General features: G+C 48.0%; 1 protein-coding gene across 2 annotated transcripts in view; it reads right to left on the minus strand.

Annotated features, from left to right (window-relative positions):
• The window catches only part of TRIO (trio Rho guanine nucleotide exchange factor), a 288,966-nt gene that overhangs the window by 94,420 nt on the left and 168,428 nt on the right, over window positions 1–26,118 (minus strand). For both annotated transcript variants that reach the window (XM_058680114.1, XM_058680113.1), the window contains exons 12-21: window positions 18,710–18,879; window positions 17,647–17,821; window positions 13,459–13,654; window positions 12,564–12,730; window positions 10,831–10,950; window positions 8,996–9,187; window positions 8,411–8,560; window positions 6,108–6,222; window positions 2,972–3,087; window positions 249–371 (exon numbers count right to left, since the gene is read on the minus strand). In XM_058680114.1, coding sequence (XP_058536097.1) covers window positions 249–371; window positions 2,972–3,087; window positions 6,108–6,222; window positions 8,411–8,560; window positions 8,996–9,187; window positions 10,831–10,950; window positions 12,564–12,730; window positions 13,459–13,654; window positions 17,647–17,821; window positions 18,710–18,879 — 1,524 coding nt within the window. The remainder of the gene's footprint in view (window positions 1–248; window positions 372–2,971; window positions 3,088–6,107; window positions 6,223–8,410; window positions 8,561–8,995; window positions 9,188–10,830; window positions 10,951–12,563; window positions 12,731–13,458; window positions 13,655–17,646; window positions 17,822–18,709; window positions 18,880–26,118) is intronic.

Consider the following 26,118-nt stretch of genomic DNA (forward strand, 5'->3'; position numbering starts at 1 on the left):
AAGAGGAAAGGCAATGAAGGAACCATGGAAGGGACAGGAGGACAAAAAAAGAGAGGAGTCGTTCGAGCGCAGACATCCCAGGGCCACGAGGCCATGGACACTTGGAGTGGGTGGTGGGGAGGACACCCCGGGACAGGCGGGGACAGGCCGCAGGAAGCCGAGGCCGAGTTCCACCGCACACCAGCACAGCACACCGGCACAGCGTGGCTCTCCAGGCCCCTCAGGCACTTCTCCCAGCTTGCACTCACCTTTGCTGTTATCTGAAACTCCTCGTGCTCCTTCAGCAGCTCCTGGGTGTGCTGGATGCTGGAGCCCGTGGAGGTGTGCGTGGACAGGTAGAACTCGCCGCTGTCATGGATCCACTCCAAAGCCTGTGGAGGGCACGGCATGCTCAGAGTCAAGCCCCTGGGTGGACTCCCTGCCTCCAAGGAGCTGCTCTAGCGTCTGTTACAGGCAAGACTGGCCCACTCAAGAAACAAGGCCTCAAAAAGAGACGCATTTCTGAAGCAAAAAAATCGCAATTCCAAAAAGACGAAGAGAGAAGTAGTTCAGAAAATTTTAAGCCTGTCACTTACATGGCAACAATAGCAAATTCAGGAATTTCTTAGCACTCTAGAGCGAAAGGCACAACATACCAGGCCACAACAAGGAGTTTTGCTCAGAACACTGAGCAGGTTGCGGACACAGGAGCAGTCTGACCCCCATGTTCCCGACACTTCAGAGCCTCCCCCGGGCAGTTGAACTGGGAAAGGAAAGCAAATGTGTAGCTCCAGCCCGCAGGCTGTCTGTCCACTACTGTGTCCAGCTGGGCTGTCCTGACATGCACCTAGGTCCCCAGAGGACCCCTCAACATTATGCATAAGTACGCCACTCGGGAGGGTGTAGGTTTGCAAAAGATGTGACTTCACCCTCCCACTGGTTAGACAGAAGTTTCCTCACCTGGAATGAAGGGGGCTGGTGGGGTGCAGACTGTAATGGAATTCCGGTTCTAAGCTGATATCTTACATTTTTTATGTGGAAACTAACTTTTCCCTTTGTTTTTATGTATCTGAAGTGAAATTAGACTTATTCAAACATAGAAACCTAGAATAGCTATGCTATTAAAGAAGCGCAAAAAAGTACCAGTGTTCATACTTGGCCCTGGAATCTCTCAGTTGCCCCTGGAACTGGCTCTTCCTGGAAGAGCGGCACAGGCTGTTCGATGAGATTCCTCACAACTTTCGTGGCAGTGTGCAGCAAGAGCCTGAACTGGAAACCTTGACCGTGTGAGTCTGCGGCTTGCCGGCTGGGCATTCCTGCTCTGCTACAGTACAGCTGTCCGGGCCCTGCTCGCCAATCAACGCCATTTCCCTCAGTCTAGTCCCGAGTCCCCGCTTTCCCACTGCGCCCGCATAAAGGCAACCATCAGCAGTGGAGATAAGGCAGAGGGGCGGAGAGGCAGGGTGGGGGGCCGCAGTCTCCCCAGGGCACTGCACTGACAACTGTGCAAGCTATGAGGGCCCTCAATGATTTACTGCAGCACAGTGGTTCTGGAATGGCAGTCGGCTGACTTTATACCACCTGCAACGGGACAAACTTAATCTTCCTCTGCCAAGAAAACTATTTGCAATGTTGCTTCTTGGTATCATCCTTCAATCTACAGATAACACAGATGTGCAGATGTAAAAAGAATGAGTATGAAACCATTTCTAACTGGAAATCATTCTGCAGGTTGAGCCACCTTTAAGTAAAACATTAAGCAAGTCTAAGTTAACAGTAGAAAAACCATATTGCTTGCGACCCTGCTGTTGGGATGTGCCGGTGAGACCTGGCAGTCAAGAATAGGACAAGGTCAAGGCCCCAGGTCTAGGACCCGGAACTAACTTCAGTGAACTCTGGGAAACTGAAGAGTTCTAGGCACAGGACACAAAAATGCAATATTTGCCATTTTGGACTAACGTTTTGTTCCCCAAGTGGAAATCTATGATGAAGAACTTCTGGTTTTTCTTGGACTAAAAAGTCTTCTTGGAATGCTTACTCCGTGCCAAATTATCAGCTGGCTGTTGCAGGCATGCTGGCCCTGAGTGGAGGTCAGGACGGGGTCATCCTCCGCCCACTGCACAGACAGTCCCCAAGTCTCTAACCAAGTGCGCACAGCAGGCCCAGTGGGGGCCTGGCCATGCACAGGTGTTCACAGAACTTGTCCTCGCTCTTGTGTCTTCCTCCTCATCCTGGGCTTCTGGATAATCTACAGATTCTTACCCTACTATTAAAATGAAGGGGGAGGGATAAAAAGTTTGTTGCTTAAGATAGAGGTACATTTTATCCTGCAGACGGACTGATGATGTGAGCAGGTGCTTGAAGTGAAACAACTCAAGGGGCGGCACTCCCAATGTGTCCCCTTCAGGTCTCTTGGCTCGATAGCAGGAACATTTTTTTTTAAATATACAGAATTATTAGAAACTTTGCCTTCTTTGCTTCCTAGTTTTACTGTGAGACTCAATGATGCACTGGCAGGAAGCTAGAATGGGTAGTCTCGCCAGGAGTCAATCCTGGACATTCTAATTAAGGATGTGGATGCTCCAACTAGCACCTGAGCTACTAGGCTAGATGTCCATCCCTGATGGATTTCCTAGTTTTAATTAAATTTTGTGAAAAATAAAACTTTGAGCGCATACAACATCAATATAAAATGCTCTATGGAAGCACAGACCCAAGGCTCCAACAGGATTATTAAATCACCATCCTAATGATGAGTGGTTGGAAGTCTTACATACAGGGTGCAGCAAGCCGAGGCAAGCAGCAGAGCCCATGTGTAAAGGGGCAAGGTCACTGGGTGACACGCCTTTAGCAGGCTGTGGCAATTTCCTTTGTGTATCAAACCACTGAGGAGGAGGCCAGGATGCTTCCACTATCACAGCAGTTACCAAGAAGGCTGCCATGGCAACGTGTGCCCCCTGGTGGCCCTGTGCGGAGCAGGCGTGAGGCTGACCTGCTTGGCGCTCCTCTCGAAGACCACGTACTGCTGGCATTGGTCGAGCCGTCGCTTCCTCATGGTCCAGTAATGCAACACCCTGTTCTCCCGCTGGAAGAGTTCATTTAAGATATCTGAGAGGAAAAGGAAAATACCGAAGTTGGTGCTTGTGAAGAGCTAAACACTTGGCAAAATCCCACTTGCTTTTATTACAGTACAATGAAAAAAAATCAATACAAACTTAAAAAAAAAAAAAACACACCACACACTATAAAGCCTTAAGAAAGGGAAGAGCATCAAATAGGGAATAAGAGAAAAAAGAGCTATGCAAGCAAAAAAAAAAAAAAAAAACACAATCCCACGAAACCCAAAAATGTCATAACCAAATAAACACACCATAAAATTAATACACAAATTAACAAATTGGGCAACAGAGAACATGCAGATCTAATTCACCTAGTAAACAAGTGGAAAAAGGTGAATAATCCACTAGAAAAATGAGTAAAGCACACAAACATGAAGCCCACAATGTAAAAAATATGACCATTAGACATATGGAAAAATCATGTGCAACCTCAAACAATGAGCCCATCTTTCACTGTTTTTCACCATGTGTTTGACTGTTTTCCTGGCAAGACTGATGCCATCGGATGCTGAGAGGAGTAGGGGAAATAGGTGCTCGTGAGCCTGGAATCCCAGGAGAGAAGCAAACAGCCAGGGAGGGCAGGCTGGTGACAAGGACGAGCCGGGCAAAGTGCTTGCCCATGACTGTGTCTTTGAGACAGTGGTGCTTAAAGTACTCAAAACTCTCTGCACTAACAGGTGCGAAGGCCACAGCACTGTCCCCACGGCAAACCAAAGCAGCACAAGGGGAGCCTGGCGTGGGGGCAAGGTCCAGGACAGACACTGGCCAGACGCACCCAGAGAGCAGATCTTCACCTTCTCGAAAGGCAACTAACATCAGCTACCACGTCAGTGGAGCAAGCTGCAGGGCAAGAGTCCCATTTAATAACGATAAAAAAGAGTGGCAAAGATCAGTGGAAGTTAGTTTCTCTCTGTCTCTCATTTATACACACACAAGGACAGGATACACAAAGTTTTAACAGTGGTTGTCAGTGACACAAAAATTAAGCAATTTATACATGTTTGTGCACTCCTTGATTTTTTTTTTTGTAAGCCTGTTTTATTCCAGAATCTTGTAAAACAAAGTATCTTTAGAAAAAATTTCCAAGACTGGAATTACAGATGAAATAGATGGGAATTGAGGTCAGTTCCACGGGGTGCCTACTGCTGGCACCCTTGGGTGCTGGTTCAAATCCTGGCTGCTCCACTTCTGATCAGGCTATTGTGACTAGAAAAGCAATGGAAAATGACTCAAACGCTTGGGCCCCTGCACTCACATCGGAGCCCTGGAAGAAGTTCCTGGCTTCAGACCTGCCCAGCCTTTGTGGGAGGAGAGATGTGTCTCTCCTGCTCTGTAACCTGCCTTACAAATAAAAATAAATAAATCTTAATAAATAAATGGGCCCAAGCATATAAGTTCATCATATTGGGAAACCTGAAGCTGCCCACAGGTGTATCCTGAGTTCCCAGGAGGCTGTGCGCTCGGTGAGGAACAAGATAGATGCACACTGCCACGCATGTCTGCACCCACGCCATGTCATCTTTCTGCTTTTGAAAGTAAATTAAGACTTGAAGATGAGGCTAAAAAAACTCAGCTACCAGTTAAACGATATGAACAAAAACGAATGTAAACCAATGGTCTCTTCTGGTCTCTCCACACCAGCTCCTGAGCCCCGGGGAAGCGCCCGGCCCTCCAGGATCCAGTCCTGCCACGGTGCTTTCTCACAGGCTCGGGACCTGTGACTGTGTGGGCTCACCCCTTGGCTAGGAGCTCTGGCTGACTGTCTTCTCTGTCATGGTCACAGTCACAGGGACTCACTGCACTGCTGTGTGCACACATCTGTAACCCACAAGCAAATGCTGAAAGAGGCAGGACATTTCCTCTCTGATTGTCCACAGAATCAGACTCGAATTATGACAACCATCATGAATGCATGATGAAGGGTGAGTGAGTGAGGAAACACACACTCGGAGCCTGAGTTAGAAAGGACCACAGTACTAATCAATCAAAGTGGAACATGACCACAGTCTAATCAGACAAAGTGGAGCATGACCAAGAAACAAATGCAATGCTGAGTGGTGCAAGAAACAACTGTTTCATGTGAAATGGACCAAGTGAATTGGGAGTTATTGCAACTTGCTATTAAATGACTGTGTCACACTTGTGCTGAAACTGCCTCACTTGTTGCTTGTTCATTTTCCCTTAGGAAAATCCTAACAATGAATAAACAGGAGGTACTTCAAGAAGTCTCATGACATAATGGAATGAAAACGAAATTTAGAGGACTGTACTCACACTACTTTAAGAGAAAAATCACCCTATGGCCATTACAGACGAATCAGATGCACAGAAAAAAGGACAGGACAGAGAAGTTTTTGTCAATCGTATTTTTTGAAGCGTGACATGAATGTTTTGGCAGCTGGTTATACTTCTCAGCCTGGGCTGTGCATTCAGGGCAAGGTCATTTCCTCCTGAAACTAAGTTTGCACCCACACTAGTCTCACTCCTCACAGCGAATAAGTGCATTAGATTTGTGTACTTACACACACACATATGATCCTGCTTTCACAGACCTTACATTAAAGTGATATTAAACTGTATAATATTTTCTTGTCATTTGCTTTTTGTTAATTATGCCTTAAGAATATATAACTAAGACTTTACAGTAATTACATTACTATCAAACTTACCTGGCCTTTTGAAGATATTTTGCACACAGGCCACTTTGGTTTCAATTTTTTATTACTTATATTTTCATTTACTTTAACAAAATAACCAAAGGTGATTAAAAATCCTGAGTGTTGTATTTTCCTCTTGTTCTCACTTGCATTTTCAATCCACTCATTACATGAGCAGCTTTTTAATTTAATACTGTATCACTGAACTGTGGATGATTAGCAAGGACCTCACTGACACGAAATGGACGATGAGAATGAAGCCCTAGGCCCGGAGCTCAGGGCCTGACGAGCTCCCGCCACGCCATGTCGGGATGGGCAGCTCTGGTGGCCCTGTGGGTCCCAATGCACTCACTTTTCACTTGTTGCTCTGGAGCCTTGATGTGCGTCACCATGCCCGGCATGTTCACGCTGTTCCTGTGCAGGTACTTCAGGAAGACATCCGCATTCCGCCTAGCGAGTGTGCATGCCTGAGAGACAGCACAGAGATCTGGCCTGTTAACTGCACTTCACAAAACTGTACATCACGCGGTTTGGCTCTGAGGCTAGTTCGTCCTCTAAAACACGCAGCTAGCCGAACTGTGATGTGGAAAATGCTGGGTTCTGAGGGTGCCAGCTGCCATGTTCTGGATGGCTCAACAGACAGGCCTACATGATGGGACCAAGGACAGCAGTGCCCCAGAGCCAGAGAGCGGGCAGAGAGCTTCCCCAGGGCAGCCTCGGGAAGCTGGCCACCCTGGCCAGCCACTCAACCACGTTCTGTCAGAAATCTGAGCCATGAAAACGCCAGGCTCTAGATGGGCTCGGCTCTGGCTCCAGATGGACTCAGCTCTGGCTCCAGATGGACTCAGTTCCAGCAGTTGCGGCCATTTGGGGAGTGAACCAGCGGATGGAAGATTGATCTCTCCCTGCTTCTCCCTCTTCCTGTATTTGTGCCTTTTAAATTAATAAATAACTTTTAAAAGAGATTTTAGAGACATATGGATCAAATCAATATGTAGACCTTGTTTGGATCTTGATTAAAAGCACACATGAATATAGTTGTAGAGTAATCAGAAATTTTCAGTTAGATTTTAAAAATAATGGCATTATATTTATGTTTAATGATTAATTCAATGTTTAAATTTTCTCTGTAATTGATACATATGAATTATTTACAAATAAAATGATATATCATATTAGAAGTTCAAATAATCCATTGCAGGTGAGCATATGCCTTCACGTTAATGATTAGTGAAGCAGATGAGCAGTAAATGAGTCCATTATCCATTCTCTACTCTGTCTTTAAACTTCCATAATAAAATGTTTTAAGGTACCTAATATACACATTCTATAAAAATATAGTTGAGGGCCTGGCACTGTGGTTGGCATCCCATATGAGTACCATTCACATCCCGCCGTTTCACTTCCAATCCAACTCCCTGCGAACGTGTCTGGAAAAGCAGAGCAGAATGGCCTAAGTCCCATGTGGGGCTCCCAGGGGCAGCTCCAGGCTTTTGGCTTTGGGCTGGCCTAACTCCAGCTGTTACAGCCATTTAGGGTGAACCAATGAATTGAAGATCTCTCTCTCTGTGTAAACCTATCTTTTAAATTAAAAATATAGCTTAAAATTAAAATTTCCTCTTTAGGAAACCTAAAGAGGCTTGTGATTATTTTATAGTTCTGCCTAAGTCTTTCTTAATTTTACTAAGTGCTATTCCCTTTTTTCTGTACTGACTGGCTTCTGCAGCAAGAAAGGCAAATTTACAATGATTTCAACTGAAAAAGATCCAAACAAAGCGAGCTCATGTATACTCAAACAGCAGGGCCAATGGGGATGGGCAACTTGAAGGTCTTATTTGGCCAAACTATAGCTGATGGCTCCGGAAGCAATAACGGTTGTCCCAACCTGACTTGGTTAAAAACAAAATGCTGTGGTGAAAGTTCAAGACAGGTTGCCAGACATAATTCTCAAAGGGTGTCATTTTTCTCCCAAATTAAACAATACCCGTCAAATGACTGCCTTCAGAAGCAATATAAAAATTATTAAATGTAGCAGGAAATTATTAAAAGTTTGGACTGAGGAGTCCGAACTTTTTAGTAATGAGAAAAACTAAACTCCAGTAAGTATCAACCTAGGGAACACTCGAGGTCTGACTGGGGTAACAAGCAGACTCTCGAGGCAAGAGGAAAGCTTTCAGTGTCAAGAGTCTCACCACTATCGCATTTGTGACTACATATGACGTATGTAAAAAAGAAGCCAGTCTTCCTTACACTGTCAGTGTGAATGCGGCGCAGGTTCTCTTTCAGAAAGTGCTCCGGGAGCAGGGCGTTAGTGACAGCCCCAGAGGTCACAAGCTGTCCAGGGTTTCTGTCTGCACTGTGCTTGTCTTACGACATACAGTGTGTGAACACCAGAAAGCGTAAATGACATAAGACCTAAGATTTTCTCCCATGAACTACATTATCCCTGAAGTTGTCATGCTAGTCACTTTCAGCAGGGTCGGAGCTGTGAGTTATGAAGGTCTTCCTTGGAAAGCAGAGGCCAAGCACATGTTGGGCCAGCAGGTGCATCTGCAGGCCTCAGGTGTCACAACATTCTCTACCATCTCCAAGCGGGCCCTGTGCATCTCTGCCATGGCCTGTGACGAGCAGCATCCAGCTGAGCCCATTCCCTACCTTCAGGAACGCTTCCTTCTGTTCAAGGTGCTTGCTGATCATGGGGGTCACATGGTCTGTCTCAGAATTGGGGCCCAGCTTGTCGGCCCCGCCACACCAGTCTTCCTCTCTCTTATATTCCTGTTCCAAGCTCTCGAGGACACTGCAGACCTGGGAGCAGAAGACAATTCCAGCCTCAAATGGTACCCTGCTGACATCATGTGTGATTACCCGGCGTCTCTGGGAAGCACTGGAACACCAGCTTCCTGAGGAGTCACTGGCTCCACCCGGCCTGAGAGCAAACACCGTGTCCAGGCAGGCAGGACTACCAGAACACGGACAGCCCCAAGCTACGTGCCGTCTCCCTGTGACGTGCTTCTATCACCCATCTGGAACGGAAGTACCCTCTCAGCCACCTTCCAACCTACTCCTTGTTGATGCCTAAGGTAGTAGTAACAGTTTTAATTCTACAAAATGGCTTTCCTCTGCTTGACTTAGAACTGACAGGTTTAGCAATGACAGACATAACAATGACCAAGTTGTTCCATAAAAATGCACTCCAGTAAAATGTCAGCTGGGAGCCCACAGGACGGACCGCCGCCCCACCTGCTCTGAGGTTTTGTAGAAGGCGACAGACGCATTGACGAGCTTGAGGCGGTCTTCCATCTTGAGCATGAGCTGCTGCCAGTGCGAGGCCACCTTCTCGGCACAGTCGCGGATCAGGTCCATGTCGTAGTGGTTGGCCTGCAGCATGGCCTCTGCCTTCTGCTGCACCTGCAGTGCGCTCTGGTGCGTTTTCTGCTCAGAACACAAGGGGAGCAAATGAGCAGGGTCACGTGGTGACTGCCAGTGCGGCAGGGTGGGTGTGGTTACTCAGCTCTTGGTGATTCTACAGGCACAACTGCAGTTAATATACACCAGGGTGTTTCTAAAGGCACGGCATGCAATTTGGCAGAATGTCGATGCCTAACAACTAAATTATGTCCAAATTGACTAATGAAGGATGAAAGGCATTCAGATTTGCCAGATGGAACCCACTCATGGGGTTTTCAGTTTGAGAAATAGCAAAAGATGCCCACATTGGCCAAAGTTCTACAAAAGTTGTTGCAATGTCCCCCACTGATCATCTCCATTGGCCCTTGCCCTTACAGCCTTCACAGCCAAAGAACATGGAGAAATGGTGGCCACAGGGAATGCTGTTTATTTTCATTTTCAGTTTAGACCCAGTGAAGAGTATTCAACTAATTAAAAAAAATAAGAAATTAATGGAAGTTAAGGATGAAGCAATTGAGTTCTGAGGTCCATGTCACACGATAAACCTGTGAAATCACATGATAAACCTATGAATTTCCTTAGCAAATCTGTTAGGAGCTGAGGTCACGCTCCCTCAGGGAAGAAAAGCATGCAGGGCTACGTTCTGATCTCCATGGTTTGTTTGGTTGTTTGTTTTTAAATAACTGCATTTCACTTGAAAATTGCAAGTTGTCCCGTAAAATAACATTTCCCTCCCTGACCTGGTCCCAGGGGCTTCATGTCCAAAATGTGTGTACCAGAAATCCACCCGCCGAGCATAATTACCGGTCCTCAAGCTACGGGAGTGGGTCCCTTGGGAACAAGTGTCAACAGGAGTTCACGGGCTAATGGGCAGTTGGAAATAAATTAATCTGGGGTAAATGAATGGTACCTCTGTGGCTTTCACCTCCAGCTAATCAACTGAATGTAAGAACAGGCACAGGTTTTCCATCATCGTGACTCTCGTCCCTTTGAGGCGACCACACACAACCATTACCTGACTAATCCCCAACGTTCCTCCACCACACCAAGGTGAAAGCAGCCAGCTCCGAGGCTGAGCCTGCAGGGGGTGGGCCCGGCCCGGCCCAAGCACGTCTACGGCGGCACTTGCAACAGCACCGCCTCTGAGCAGGGCTCTGAGGGCTCTGCCATGAGCACCCTCTGCTGAGCAACACGGCACTGCCCGCTCACATCTGGTCTTGCAGCTTTGCGGAGGAGGGTTCACAAGCAGGCAGCATGCCTACAAGGGCAGCAAGGTGCTAAAAAACAATCAACCTTACCACAGATGGCAGTTTCTCTCTTGTCCAGAGGCGTTCCTGATGGCAGGAAATGCATCCTGCCAGGCTGCCCAGGACAATACAGGAAGAGAGCCCTGACCTCCTGACCTCCAGGACTGCTCCTGGGTGGCCCAGGCCACTGCCCAGCCCCCTTCCCATCCCTCAGTGGGGCAGAGGATGATGGCAGGACATCTATAACCTTCCCTCACCGTTTCCTCCCTTTCAGGTCAAGTGCTGTCATTCCGGGTCCTGTGACGCTTCCTGACATAATGTTGAGCCACCTGTGGCCCCTTAGTCAGCGGCATGTGAGGCTCTGAGCACAAGCAGGTCATCCTGTGGAGAGAGGGACCCGGGCCAGGGCCAGGCTCCTACCTCGATGGCGTGCTGGAACTGCTCGTGCTCACGCTGCAGCTGCTCAGCCTCCTGCAGCGAGCTGGCGGTGATGAGCCCAGCGTTGAGCATCGACTCTCCGTTGCGAATCCAGCCCAGCACCTGAAACACGGCACAGGCTAGTCCCAGGCAGCACCACCCTGTGCACCCTGCAGGCCACCAGGAATGGGGCAGGGGCCCACAAGGTGGTCCAGTGGCTTCTGGAGGGGGTGAAGGGATGATTTCTTGCCCGTTCTAACACCAGTGGCATGGTGCTATCTGGTCAATAGTGCTACCTATTTATAACGAACTCTGTTATTTTCATTAGTTAGTACCAGTTGGAAAGGAGGGTTCATTGAATGTCAATGAACCCACAGGTCAAAAGAGTTTGAGGCTCACATATTGGAAAACCTACTGAAAAAGAATTCCCAGATAATCAAGAGAACCATTTTTCATTCTAATTCAGTCCCAATGAACATGAAAAATTGGAAAATTGACAAAGGGAAAATAATTCGTTTCACCATCTCATCCTTCAATTTAATTTGCACATCAAATGGCATGAAAACCCCAAAATGCCAACTAAGATGTACCACAATGTCCAAGAACGAACTGCGATTCCCAGCTTCACATTTCAATTTTGAAGGTGGAAGAAATTATAGAAATTATACTAGAAAGTTACTCATAGCAGAAACCTTTGGTTACTTACACAATAATCATCTCCTTGTTCACTCAGAAACCCCTAACTGTCGAAGACAGCTTCAGAGAAGGTCTTCCGGCTGCCGAACAGCTCATTACAGTTAGGACCTGATGCCCACGGTGAAATCAGAGCCACAGCGTCGCGGTGAAGTTTGTAAAACCACTTTTTTGATGTAGGTACCTTCTCCTTGCTGCGGTCCAGCAAGTGGAGGTGATGGGTGGAGCTGCGACAGCCACTCAGCTTCAATGAGTGCAAGGCCACCCTTCAGCAAGACCTCAGCCTCACATACCATGAGACTGTTAAATGGATACCAGCAACCTACCATCCCTTGACCTGTTAGCTGGGAAACGCACCATGTCTAAGCCACTGTGTTTCACGATCTACCATTTACAAGCAAAACCAATTCCTAAGGGAAGTGCTAGCTTATTCCTTAATTTCTTACATGAATTTTTTTTGGCAAGAAAGAACCTTTTATCAGTGCATCACAAAATTTCATTTCAATGTTTTGTGAATTTACGTTGCTGACAGCACGGGGGGTGCAGTGGGAGCCCCTGCAGTAAGAGCGAATCCGCACCGACTGCAGGCGCTGTCACCTGGCTCCACAGACACCCAAGGCTCCTCTAACCAAGCCGGCATTTGCTCTCTGTGCCCACCAGGCATCATGAGCCATGTCGGCTGCCACCACGCTAGTTCTGCGGGAGTGAACCCCCTGCCCAGTGGATAAATGCCCTTTCTATGCATCTGTTCCATCTGTCCTATTTTTACCTTGCTATGCTATCTAGCATGTGCTTTATAGAATCTTGCTAACACAAGAAAAGTCTTAGCCAAAAAAAACATTGTTAATTATCTCAGGTGGCAAAGTGTCCAGGGATTCAAGCAAGAGTGCACCACCAGCAAAGCAAGCTAAAGGAATCACTCTTAAGTGTACTCCGCTGGGTACTACAGAGCAGGCGGTGTCAGGCCACATGCTCTGATTCTGCAAAAGCCAGAATTCCTTCCCAGCAGGGTGCAGCCCAGCTTCCCGTGGCCCTGGGCTCACCTGCTTCACTTCTGCCTGCAGGTGGCGCAGCTGCACACACTGCTCCAGGTGTTTGCGGTGCTGTTCCGCAGCCAGGTCCAGTTCCTGCTGCTTCTCATGAAGAAACTCCAGCAGGTCCTGAACCCGAGTGGCCATGTCCACATCTCTGTCACATAGCAGCTCCACACCTGCAGACATTCAAGGGTGGCCCCAGAATTCAACCATGCCTTCAACCTCCTGTTCCCAAATGCTGGGTACTACACAACCTGCTTGAGTGATAACATGCTGTGCTGTGGGGCAGGTTTCATGGGGAGCACAGGGAAAGAGTGTGGAATCCAACCAAGCCGCACCTGGCTATGCTCCATTAATAACTAGTGAGAATGCAGCATCTTTACAAGGGAGTGAACTCGGCTTTCCAGGAGCTGTTATCCTCAACACGCAGTTCACTCCTCCGTAAGCGTTTCGTTTACCTTGTGCAAAGTGAGTCATGGAGCATGCAGGTTACTGCTGTTTCTAATAATACAGTTCTGAGGCTAGAGTGATATCTGCTGGTAAAATATACACCAGGAAAAAAGGTATGTGAAAATACGGGGTTCATTCATGGAGTATCACTCTGTAAAATTAAAGTTCATACTATTGAAATAGTAGTGACAAGTTATTAAAAACAACCAGAGTGTGATTATATTATTGCAGGAAAAAAACGCAAAATGTGTCCTTGCGAAGAACAGGCATCTAAAACCTCTATTCTGTAGGAGTTAAAGGGACTTGCAGCACTACATTAGATAAACTGAATTCTGGTTGGGGGAAGGGTGTTAAAGGCTGTGGCTGACTGGGGGGAGGGTGTTAAAGGCCACGGCCAACGGGGGGGAGGGTGCAGAAGGCTGTGGCTCACTGAGGACAGAACAACCTTCCTTACCAGAGGCCTGGACTTCGTTGACATACTGCAGAAGATCCTGCCCTTGGTGGATGACATCGAAAGTCAGGTTGTTCATGGTCAAGGCTTTGTCCGCATGGTGCTGGAGCCGCTGCTCTGCGATGGTGAGGTCTTCTGTGTCGAAGTCATTCATCTGCTGAGAAAGCTCATCGTTCCAGGACTCCAGGTCCGAGATGATCTGAAGGAACAAGCAGCATGTAAGAGCAAGGCCGAAAAAATAGATACACACTGCCGTGCTTCGCTGTGCCAAACAAGGACGGGAATAAATGTGTCAGAAGGACAACACTTGGAGAGTGGACACTGGAGATGGGTGGGTATGTCGCATACAGTCACACCTTAACAAAGGTGCTGTTTCCAAAAACATTGTAAGCAAGCATACACAGAAACGAGCTGAAGAAGTTCCCGCTAGCCAGGGCTTAGCAGGACAATTAAATACTGCAAAAGAAAACTTATCACAACTGAAGAAAATATGAATATATAAAAATTCACTGGTGGCCAATAGTGTTTTTAAATAGGCGAAGAGCTAAAAAAGCCAAAAAATGAATGAAAAAGCTTGGTCTTGAAACACAGACAAGAATCTAGCTTTAGTTATGGGTATGTGTAATGAAAGGAGACAGGTGGCAATTAAGCAATTCATAATGAAAGAATGTTCATTGTTTCAGGGGAACCCAAGTATTAAAGGGATACAAAATAATAGGAATAGAAAATGATGCATTTCCAAGTTCTTCTACAACAGTACAGTCATCTCTCATGAGACAGGTGTGGAATGCCAGTGCCCAAGCATTCCTTGGGTCTGTGCCCAGCAGGGCCATGCTTCTCCTGAGAGCAGCAGTGATGGGCAGCTCCCGGAGCCTTCCCACACAAAAATGGATCCTGAATAGAGGCAGGTTTTGCCATCTAACTGCTAAGCCTAGAGGAATTACCAGGCAAAGAAAAACAGCTTGGCAACTCTGAAGACCATCAAGTGGACAAATGCCAAATGTGGGACTTTGTTTTTTGCCAATTGATCCAGTTAATTCAACAAATCATGGCAGGTCAAAAAGCAGTGGAGCAGAAGGAGAGACAGGTTTGGGTGAGGAACTAGCCACCAACTGCCAGGGTCTGCCCGGGGCCTCCTGGCCAAGGCATCCATGTGCAACTGCAGACCGCAAGAAGGGACTGCCTACCTGAGGGGGTTGGGCACTGTGTGGGCATGTACAATAATCTTTCAGGGACACTTACAAAAGGCTTTAGGAGTGAAATGATGGGGAGGAATGAAACGATACTTTAAAACAGTATTTTTTATATTTTCACAGTAACCAAAGCAGGAATGCTTCAAGCAAGAGCTGTCAAATCTTGCTGATTTGGGATCAAGCATATGCAAGCTTCATTGCACCGTGCTTTCAGAATAGGACTGAAAATTCACATGATTTTTACAAAAATTAAGGCTAAAAATTATGAAATCTTGGAAAGCAGGGTCAATCTTTCTTAAGAAAGGATATTATATTATATTATATTATATTATATTATATTATATTATATTTGACATGGAGCCTAGTTTATTTGTTCACATAAGGTTTAACTAAGTAAGTATGTAAGTTAGGAACGTGACAGACTTTATGGAAAAATCCAGGTGGGAAATAAGAAAGTAAAAAAAAAACCTTAAGCTTTATCTTTCCTCGAAGGAGAATTTTCTGTTTTAGTATTGTTTTCTGGCATTTTCAGGCTGCTACAGACTGGCAGCACTCTCACAGGGCGCGAGGGTCAGACAACACGTACGGGCTAGCAGTACCGACACTGGGACACGAGGGTCAGGCAACACTGACAGGCCAGCAGTACCGCCACTGGGACACGAGGGTCAGGCAACACTGACAGGCCAGCAGTACCGCCACTGGGACACGAGGGTCAGGCAACAAATGGTGCACAGATCAACAATACCAACACTGGGACAACACATGACACACAGACCAGCAGTATCCTCATAGAGACATGAGACTCAAACAACACACACACAGACTAAGAGGAATTCTCTTAGTGACACCAGTGTCAGAAAACACACACACACACAAAAACACACCCCCCTAGCGGATAATAAGCAAAGATAATGTGCTGAAATCAGCAGAATCTATAAACTCCCAGAGATCAATAAGCAATCCCCAGGACGGCCGGGATCTGAAGTGCAGTCCTGCAGCTTGTGAATGGCACGGCTGAGACAGCGATGGCAACGACAAAACTCATCACAAGCCGAAGTCAGTACTTAAATACTTATTCCTTGGAAAAACTATGGAAACTTTAAAAAAAAGTATCAGAATTTGTAGAAAGTCTAAGTTACTCTTTCTGCTGACTGTTTTACTCTATCAAACTGCACAGGACACATGAACAAAGCAGATTTTACTTGGAATGCTTGCAGGCTGACATGTCAGTATTCTAGGCAGAGGACTCCCCAGACACAGGAACTCTCCCGTCTGCATTTGAACCACGATGCTGCTGCTGAGGTGGGAAGCAGGGGACGAGGTGGTGGCTGGCCCTAGCCTCGACATCACCCGATGGCTCTCAGCAAATCAGAGAAAATCTCAGACAAAGCCTTGATTGCTTAGATTTTTCACGTTTAAGGGATTCAGGGATGGAGGCTTTCAGCCACAATCTTTCAAAAGCTTTTAAACTATATTTGGTGCTGGCCTGAGACTAAGTGCAGGTGTCATTGCCTTGGCTGTGGACCACTCACCTGGGCCTGCTATGTTGGCTTTATATGAGTACTAGCAGTTCTGTGGCCCCAGGGTGGTTAAAAGGCATAAGTAGGCTTTGTGCCCTGAACTGAAAATTGCTGAAAACGGAAACACAATAAAAATGTTTGCTCTTTAAAAGATTAAAGTACCATTAATGTAAATGGGCTCAAATTCTTTTTTCAGATTAGAATGTCCTAGAATAAACTTCAACTAATGCATCAGATTGCTGTTTCTTAATTGAAAATACTCAGTAATAGTTAAATTTTACAAAAGTAAGTCCTTTGAACTCCAAGGCGCAAACAGGCCTGCCCAGTGCCCCGTTCATACGGTGCAGTTACTTCAAGTTGGAGGCAGGCCCAGGCCTTGAGTGTCTCCTGGGAGCAGGGGCCACTATTCATGCCTTTTTTGTGCCTTGTCTCGCTGCCTTCAAGTGAGTGAAAGGTCAAGACCTTGGATGGCACTCGGGCAGGTTGAGGCAGGCACTAAGCTGAGGGATTCACTCCTTTCTTGTCATTAACTCATAATGACAAGAGAAGAGTCAAGATCTTTCTGCTATGAGCCTACCCCAGCAGCCACCCCAAAGCACCTCGAAAGTCCAGCACAGGGCTGGCCTGGTCCCTGCCCCACATGCCATGCAGGCAGGGCCTGGAGTCAGGCTGTGACAATAGCAGGGTCCACCATGGGCACACAGTCTTTCCTTGAATCAAGGTAACCCAAGACAGTCAATAGCCAGCCCATCTAACCCTGCCTTTGGGGACACTTGGGGGCCAGGGTCTGCCTAATGGCCTCTAAGCATCATTGACAGATTCCAAATCAGGAAGCGTAGTAAATGCTGTGGAGTGCACACTCAGGGGCGCCCCGAGGAGGCCTATGGCCACTCAGCCACCAGCACACCAGCTCCGGCCTCATGTTTCCCAGATTCAGGCTCACCCAGTCAGACTTTCTGTGTAAGTGACCCAAGCTAAAACAAGAAGAGTTAAAGGTCTCCCCTAGCATTCATCTCAGAACCGCTTTCTTTATGGTGAGGAAACAAAGCCAGGGGCCCGTACTTCTATACCGCTCACATGTGAGCAGCACAGGTCAGAACTGAGGTAAGGCACAGTACCTCTGTGGGAAAAGTGGGTTCCCTCCAGGCTCAGCTTGGCCCATTCTCCTGGGGAAGAACAGGAGAGAGGGCACAGAAAGAGAAAGAGAGGAGGGGACATGGTGGGGAGAGCGAGGAGAGCAGCTCTGTGCCCTTGGTTCCTGCCTCTGCGTCAGCCCAGGGCAGTTCTGGGCAGCCAGTCCTGCACGGCAGAGACCCACCAAGGCCACGGCCTCCTTTGCTCCAAGCTCTGGCCCCTGCGCTGCCTCCACAGGAGATCCCCACCTCCAAGTCCGTGTGGAGGGCGCTGTCAGAGCAGCCGGGGGCCTCCTCCCTCCCCTCCCTTCCTCTGTCTGCCGGGGGAGCTGGGGTGGCACTTACGTCGATGGCATCCCTCTCAAACACACGCAGCTGCAGGAAGAGCTCGAGCTTGACCTTGCGCTCCTGGAAGAGCTCCTCCATCTGCGCCTGCGCCTCGTCCAGCTGCTGCAGCACCGTCTCGATGTGGCTGATGGAGCTGTTGTGGGGGGTCTTGTTACTGGAGATGGCAGAGTCCCTGCAGGGGCACAGCACATCAGGGAAATGGAATCATAACGAGACAAACAGGAATTCAGTAAGAAAGTTGCCTATTGTCAGATACCAGATCAGGCAACTCAAGTCTTCAGGGGGAAGAAAGAGGCAGGAAGCTGGACTCTGTCTCAGAAATGGAAACCGCTTCCCTGTCGGCAAAACAATGCAGGCCCCTTCCTCTGAGCACGGAGCACAGTGCACAGAGCCCACCGGCACACAAGCCACGGGCAAGAATTCCCCCAGCACTTTCTCCACATCACTTACACAAGAAGGCTAACAGTTACAGATCACTTATTGTTAGAGTCTTATTTGCAACTACTTTTCTCCTTAAGTAGAGAAAACAGAGATGAGAACTGTTTGGTACAATGACAGGCATATGGGTTATGAGATTAAACCTCAGGGCAATCAATGAGGTCCTGGTTCTCTGAGCATAGCGTTGGGCAAGGCTATCTGCCAATCATCTAATAGACTGTCCCTGGTTGGCATTTGGGGGATTAGATTTATGTAAATCCAGTAAAAGGAAGCTGGTTCCACAGGAACAAACCATTCCCCACGGCCTCCAGGCGGAGGGGCACTTTGGGTTAGATGTTCCATGGCATCTGGCCGGCCTGCCCAGGCTACAAACCTAGGAAGTTCTGATTGATTGGACTGTAATAGAATTCCAGTAATTCCTAGGTGGGTATTAGGAGGAAACATCCAGGAAATCTGAATTCTGAAGTTTATTAGTCAAGATTGTGGTGAGAAAAACCATGAAGCTGAAAACACAGTGGGGGCAGGGAAGGAAGGCTGCTGCTTCCCCTGAAAGCCCAAATGCCATCTGCTTCCCCGGGGTGGAGTGAGGGCGGGGTGCACCTCAGGAGGTCCGTGTGCCCACCTCAGCTGCTGGATGAGGTCCTCGCCCTCCTTGATCACGTTGACCGTCACCTGCAGGGTGGTCTGCTGCTGCTGCCCGAAGCGCTTGATGAGGTCCTGCACGGCCTCCACCGACTCGGCGTACACGTCGTCCAGCAGCTCCTTCTGCAACTCCTCCAGCCATGTCCACAGCTGCATGGGGAGAGGGCACCTTGAGTGGGGGTGCCGGGCACCGGCTCCCAGACAGCAACGCAGGGCAGGAAGGCAGGGCGGGGAGGGAAGAGGCAGGCGCATCCCCACTAGCCTGACGGCCCCGCCACTGCACACAGAAAAGTAAACAGCAGCCAGAGGACGGAAGGCCACGCAAGCAGGAGGACAGCGAAGGGAAGCCGGTCCTTCCCCTCCTTCCGAAGCTACCCGAGTGAGGGAAACAGCACAAGACCCTCAGACAGCAGGAACACCTCCTGAACCTCTCTGGCAGCAGGGAGAGAGTTTCCGTTTGTTTTTAGCAGTGGCATTACGATCCATTTTTAACTACCAAGCCATGGTTTACGTCACTCGGAGCAGAAGGAAATTTGCAACCTGGTGAAATGAAGTCGGGTCCGGCCCCCGGGGAGCGCCACAAGTATCACCCTGATGCAGTCATTACACTGTGGTCCGGCCCCCAGGGCCAGCTGGGCACTGCCCAGCCCTTCCAGGTACAGTGCGCACTGCCTGAGCACTCAACAGTGTCACACCTCCACTGCCTTCACAAAGCAGCGCTGACAGCAAGGTCTGCCTCAGGCCTCTCTGGGGCCAGGAGCTGAGCCCTGCCCACTTCCTGCAAGCCCATTAACTACTTCAGATCTCTGGGTTCCCATTGAGGCAGTCAAAAAGGGCAATTAATGAAGCTGACTAGGCCCCAGTGGTCAGCGTGCTTCCCTGGGCCACGAGCTGGTCTCACCCATGTCTAATAGGAGAGTTGCCTCCGTTGGTTCAGGGATCTCTCCGCTGGCACACTGGCCAACAGTCACGGACTTCAGCTCTCTGAAGTCGGATCTGCACTTGTGTCTACTCCAGCTCTTTGGTTTCTGAATAATTTTTTGTGTAAAACAGTTTTTTTGAGGTGTAGCTAATACAAAGTAAACCACACGTGTTTACAGCATCCACTGTGGTATTGACATATGCCTCCAAAAGTCTGAGGAAAATGGAATTAAAAGTATGCACCCTACTTTTACCTTTTTTTTAAAAAAAATATTTACTTGAGAGAGAGAGAGAGAGAGAGAGAGAGAGAGAGTGTGTGTGTGTGTGTGTGTGTAAGGGGGGTATCCACTGGTTCACTTTTCTAGATGGCTGCAACTGCCAGAAATTTCTTTCAGGCTTCCCCCAGTGGTACATGGATCCAAGGATTGGGGACATATTCTGATTTTCCAGGCCATTGAAACAACTGGACTGAGACTGGAACAGCTAGGAACCAAAGCAACGCCCACTTGGGACGCTGGCACTGCAGGAGTAAGTTCTGTCCTCATGCTGCAACACTGCCTCCATGTGACTTCTTTCACACAAATCACTTCAAGGCTCGCCACATTATTACATGCATCAAGAGCTCACTCCTTTTAATGCTGCAAGCATTCTCCTGCATGCACGAACCATAATTCACCTAATAATTTTTGGGCAATTTCCAGGTTGGGACTCTTACAACGAAAGCTGCTGTGTGCATGTAGGCAGTCTCTATGTGAGCTTACTCTTTCCTTTACGGAAATGCCTAGGTGTGGAGTTGCTGGACAGAGCGGGTATATGCTTAACTTTTTAAAAACTGCTACTTTTCCAAAGCAGTCTACCATTTTTTTACATTCTCACCACTTAAGAGAGTTGTGTTTCCTGCCTTCTCACCCACATTTCAGCATGAACTGGTCTGGTCGGGTTGTTTTTTTTTTTTTTAATTTTAGCTGATGAGTGGTACCCTTACTATAATTTCAATTTGCAACTGCCTAATGACTAAAGCCAATCTAAGCTTTTCAGAGGGCTGACGTCACAGCATCATCATGTAGATATCTCCCAAACACACACATGCGCGTGCACGCAGACACACAAAACCTGTTTTCCATTTTAAATACAGACAAGTTTAACACATCAATTGCACACTACAGCTGGTTCACTGAGCAATCCTACACACATAAAAACAGTTTCCTTGTAACTTGAAAATCAGGAGTTATTTAAAATATTTTATTTTAAGGTTATCTTAAATAGTAAAATAAACAGTCAATTTAAAAATAAGAAAAGCACTGTCAAACGACTTAGTTTTGGCTAAGATAGTAGGGTTCTATGAATTAATTTTGCTTTTCATCCTCCTTGTTTTAGATCAAGGAAAGGAGGCTCTGGCTGCTGAAGTAACACAGCCAGGATCAAACGGGGGACACGGCAAATGTGGTGTGTGTACTTTACGTCACTGTGGGCAATGCCATGTGATTCGCCAAGCACTGGCTGCCTCTGTCAGTCTACAAAGGATTGGTAACCAGCACGAGCCATTACTGTTGAAGCCCCTCCTCTAAATTATCTTGAGCCTTGCAGTGACATTCATAAACAGTAGGAAAGACGATAGCATCATAGTGTTCTGAAATCTTCCAACTTGCTCAAACATCTCTCATGAGAAATGTTCCCTCGCTCTAGGTCACACTAGAGAGCAATGCCAGCATTCTCACAAGGGCAGTAAGCCTCACTGGCAGTGGTACTGCATTAAAGCATGTGGGGTCAGTCCCACTGGCCAGCAGTACAGCATTGCAACACGTGGGGTCACTCACACTAGCCAGCAACACTGCATTACAGCACGTGGGGCCACTCATAATGGCCAGCGGTACTGCATTATCACATGCAGGGTCAGTCACACTGGCCAGTGGTACCACGTTACAACATATGGTGTTACTCACATTGGCTAGCAGTATTGCGTTACAACACATGGGGTCACTGACACTGGACGGGGCAGCCCTAGCTCTGTGACTCAGGATATGATTGAGTTTCCCTGAGGCTCAACCTCTGGAACACAGATCCAGAGAGGAGCTCCTAGGAGGAGCAGCTGAAAGAGGAGCAGCTGGAGGAATCTGGACATATGTTAACCACCCTAATTACAGAGATTGACTTGACTTAATGCAGTATGCAAGATCTGCTGAATGAAACCAAGCACGCATCAGGCTGCATTGTCAATGAGTAATTTACCAAGAGAAAGGTGTCATATTTTAATAGAACTTATTAAGAGTCAAAATACTTAATCAAAACATCCCTGCCATAATGCCTCATCAGTTCTTTTCTACTTAAAATGGTAACCTGCCTTCCACTTCCCAGCTGGCAGGGTGAGGGCAGGTGAGTGGCCACATGCAGGAGTCCCCAGTTGCTCCCCAAGAAGACAACTCCTGCAGCCCGTGGCCTTCCAGCCCTGCCTCCATTTGATCCATCTCCAAGACAGAGATGGCATGGAAAAGCAGCCCTTCGCAACTGCCTTTATGCTGCTGGAAGACAATACAAAACCAAATCCCTTTGCGCCTTTCTCCCAAGATTCACTGGTGTCTTTGCCTGAATATGTCTGCTTCACTGAGCTGCCCCCAAATGATTTCCACCCAGGGAGGGTGGGCTCGTGGCAGGTCAGTGGCCTCTTCTACGCAAGGACTCTGCCTATGGGGCAGCAGAGGGGCAGGCAGGCTGGCGATGGTGGCCAAACTTCTCTGTTCCCACACATTCGACCAAAATCACCATTTAAATTATAAAACCATTTTAACCTGTCTCACTTTCATACACTGGTGAGAAGATCAGCGAAGACAGAGCTCATCTGGTGGCCCGTGTGGCTCTACTTAATTGCACTGCAACTGGTAAGAGTGACTCCTTCTTCCAGAAATGATAAATAAACATTTCTCTTAAGGGGCAATACAGAACAATGAGTAAGAATGTAGGTGCTGTGGCCAGAGTGCTTGAGTTCAAATTCTGATTCAACATTTTCTAGTCTTGGTGAGTTATTTATTTCAATGCAGTTTTTATGTATTTAAAACCGGCATGGCGATTATGCCTGTTTTGAAGGTTAAGCAAGGTAACACACATAGGATGAAGAAATAAGTGGTAGCCACTATTGCAATGCTTTTGTTCTAAGAACAATTCTTACAAATGGGAACACTATAAAGTATCAGAATCTTCTTTCTCTAGGCATTTTTCAAACTAGACCCAGGTTTCTACCAATTGTTCAAAAATGTCACCTAGTTCGGTAAACTTAACATCCTCCCACATTTAGGTCCTTTCACTCCTAAAAATAACACAGCTGGAGGAAAAAGTACCAGAATCATCTGTTCTGACCATAGGAAACCATTTCCTTTCAGCTCTTAGAGAAGCAGTGTGAAGATTTTGGGGTCAAGTGGGGGGTCAAAACTTTTCCTTTCCACCTGGTATTTTGTTCCTGACTAGCCTGCTCCCCAGGACATCCTGGGTATTCCCACCTGTGTCCCAGGGAAATGCACTCTTCACACCTGGATGGCCAAGGAAGCTGGGGCAGAGCCACACGATGGGGGAGGCCGTATAGGAACTGGTCCTGGCATCAAGCAACGGAGGAAGGAAAAAACAAATGAGGCAGAAGAGGCGAGGCCTTATCAAAATCACAGTGTCAGATGTCTCTTTGCAATTTGTGTGTCTGGTCCAGTGGGAAACACCCTCATTTGATGTGGCGCACAAGCACGAGCGAAAACGGTCATCTTCACTGTCAGCTGGGGGTGAAGTGACACACAAGGCAGCAGGATTGAGGCAGGTCTGTTTTTAAACATGTAAAATGATGTGGACGTGCACACGGAATGCCTGAGGTGGGTGACGCCTCTGCTTGGGACGCCACATCTCGCGCTGACGTCCCAGCTCTCACATTCCTCGTGCAGCTCTGGCTGAGTGAGCCAGGGAGTGAGCCAGGGGGTGAGCCAGGGGGTGAGCCAGGGGGTGAGCCAGGGGGTGAGCCAGCCTGTGGGAATCTCTCCCTCTGCACCTCTTCCCCTTCTCCCGTGCTCTAGTTCTTAACCTTTCAAACAAAAGCAAATAAATACACATTTTCACAAATGCCTCTTAAAAATTAAATGTTAGAAAAAACAATCAAAAAACCTACTGCAACTTCCACGCATGTGGTTGATTTACAATGAAAAGACAAATCTTTGCCCAGCAAAAGGAAGTTGCATTCTACAGAAATCCACATTTTGAGATCCCTAGGCTGTTCAGCCGCCACTCGCTCAGACAATGCGGCTCTCTACACATCACCAGGGCTATTGCTGCCAGTACTTCTCCAGCACTGACTGACCCCAGGATATTCTACACAGAATTCAAACCCAACCCACAACTAGACTGTAGGTGTGCACAGACCTGGTTCACACAGCAGGTCTGGGTGAGTGATAGAAATGGGGTTCTGTGGGGTCAACCCCTGTGATCTAGATGTGGGAGGGTATTGTCAGGTTCAGTGGTACCCAAGAGTACCCTGCTTCCTCCAGCCTCTCTCCCATAGGCCTCTCTAGCTTCCGTGACAGAAGCTCCTATCACACATCAAGTGGAGCAAGCCCCTTCCTCGCTGGGATGTGGGCGTCCAGCTGGTGAACTGAGTGTTGGGATTGGAGCCCTAAGAAATGACAAGGGCTGTGGCTGTGAGCCCTTTGTGTTCCTGGCAGGTGAGCATCTGGTGCAGTCTCAATGCAGGCTACAAGGCGTGGTCTGTGTGCAGGTGGGATGTGTAAGGAGGAGCACAGCTCACCCTCCGTCATGGGGAAAGGCCCTTGTCCCACATGTGACTTGAGAAGCACCTGGCATGCTCTCCTTTCAGTGTTCCCTCCACAAGATGCGCTATCTTCGCTTACCCGCAAAGCTAGCCCTGTGAGGTACTACTTAACCCAAGCACTTCGGCACAGCAGCTTGTCCGTCGGTACCCATTTCCCTGCTTGTGCAGTGGTGACGGCACACGGTCAAGTGCAGCAGAGGAAGTACCAAAGCCACAGCTGCTCACAGTTGGTTGCCAGCCAGAGGCAGAAGTGCGCAGTTTCAAACCAGCAACCACGAGGCAAGTACAGTGTGATTCAGTTTCACAGAGCACAGAGAGGGAACTGCCGCCCCCTTGCATGGCACACCCTGCCTGAAATGAGCTGCGCACAGCTGCTGGCTTCTGGTAGCAACACACAAGAACAGCACCCAGGGAACACCCGTGAGCAGAGCAAGGGTAGACAAGTCTGCAAGCCCAGGCAAAAAAGCCAGCCCTTCCTAGGCCTTCTGCTTCAGAACTTTCTGCTTTAGAAAAATCTGACAAATGCTAAGACCAGAAAAGCCCAATCAGTCCCTACAAGAGAGGGGAATCGGAATGAATGAATGTGGCTTGCAGCACAGAGCTCTGTCTGCTCTGCCAGTTACTGAGCTCATAGGCGTGGCCAGTGCAGGAGACTGGTGTGAGGGCGCCTGCAACTTCCTTGTCCATTTCTTGTCTTTCCTTTTTTTCTTTGCCATTTTCAGTTTCAACACAAAAGGTTTCTTTAAAGCTCGACACAGGTTGAAAGCTACGAGACTCATCTTTGGAACCATAGAGAAGGGGTGGATGCAGGAGTGACAGACACTGGCGAGAGTTGTCAGGGGAGACAGTGTGGCCAGATGACCCTCTTGAAAACAAAGGCTTTGAGGCTGACAGCCTGGTTCCTGAGCACCCTCGTAGGAGCCATGGGGATCTGGAGGCACCCAAGGCTTCAGAGGCTGTGGTGACTCGGGCAACAGCCACTTTGTTCTGTGGCCTGCAGAGCTGTTCTGCCACAGATCCCGGAGTGCAACTGAATGCATCAAGCGAGGAAGACAGACCTTCTGGACGGACTCTGCACTAAACCCCAAACATTCAACAGAATTCACTGGAGGACAGCAATTTGGGAAACGAGCCTGAGGAAGCTTCATCCAGCGCTTTCCTTGTAATTTAATCATCAGATGCCCAATGCGGTCCCCGGCTCTACGAGAAGACAAATACATTGCGGACGGGGAAGCAAGCAGTGGTCGTCTGAGAAACCATGGGGTATACCTTCAGCACACTGTTGACGCACAGGAAACCAGGGCGGAAGGCCAGACAGCTCAGAAAGCTCTACAAGCTGTGGAGAAGCCATGGGAGCTAAAGAGAGTCGTGGGTCAAGCCACCCCACCCTGCAGCCTGGGCCCCAGTCAAACGTCTCACTGGGTGCCCACGGAGGCTGAGCACAGGCCCCGAGTAAAGAAAGAAGTCTGACTGCTCAACTGTCAGGCACAAAAAATGAAGCCATGTTGATTTGCTGCTACTAAATAAACGAATAAGTAAATAAATTAAAAGCTCTAGGTGGCTGGGAGGCCTTCTGCTTTAAATTCTGAATAAAATGAAAAGTTCCTCTTTCCCAGGCATTTCTCAAAACAAAAACCAGTTCCAGTTCTGTGTGTCAATTTGCAGAAGCAGAA

Source organism: Ochotona princeps, chromosome 23 (assembly GCF_030435755.1).
Source record: "Ochotona princeps isolate mOchPri1 chromosome 23, mOchPri1.hap1, whole genome shotgun sequence".
In the NCBI taxonomy this organism is placed as follows: Eukaryota; Metazoa; Chordata; class Mammalia; order Lagomorpha; family Ochotonidae; genus Ochotona; species Ochotona princeps.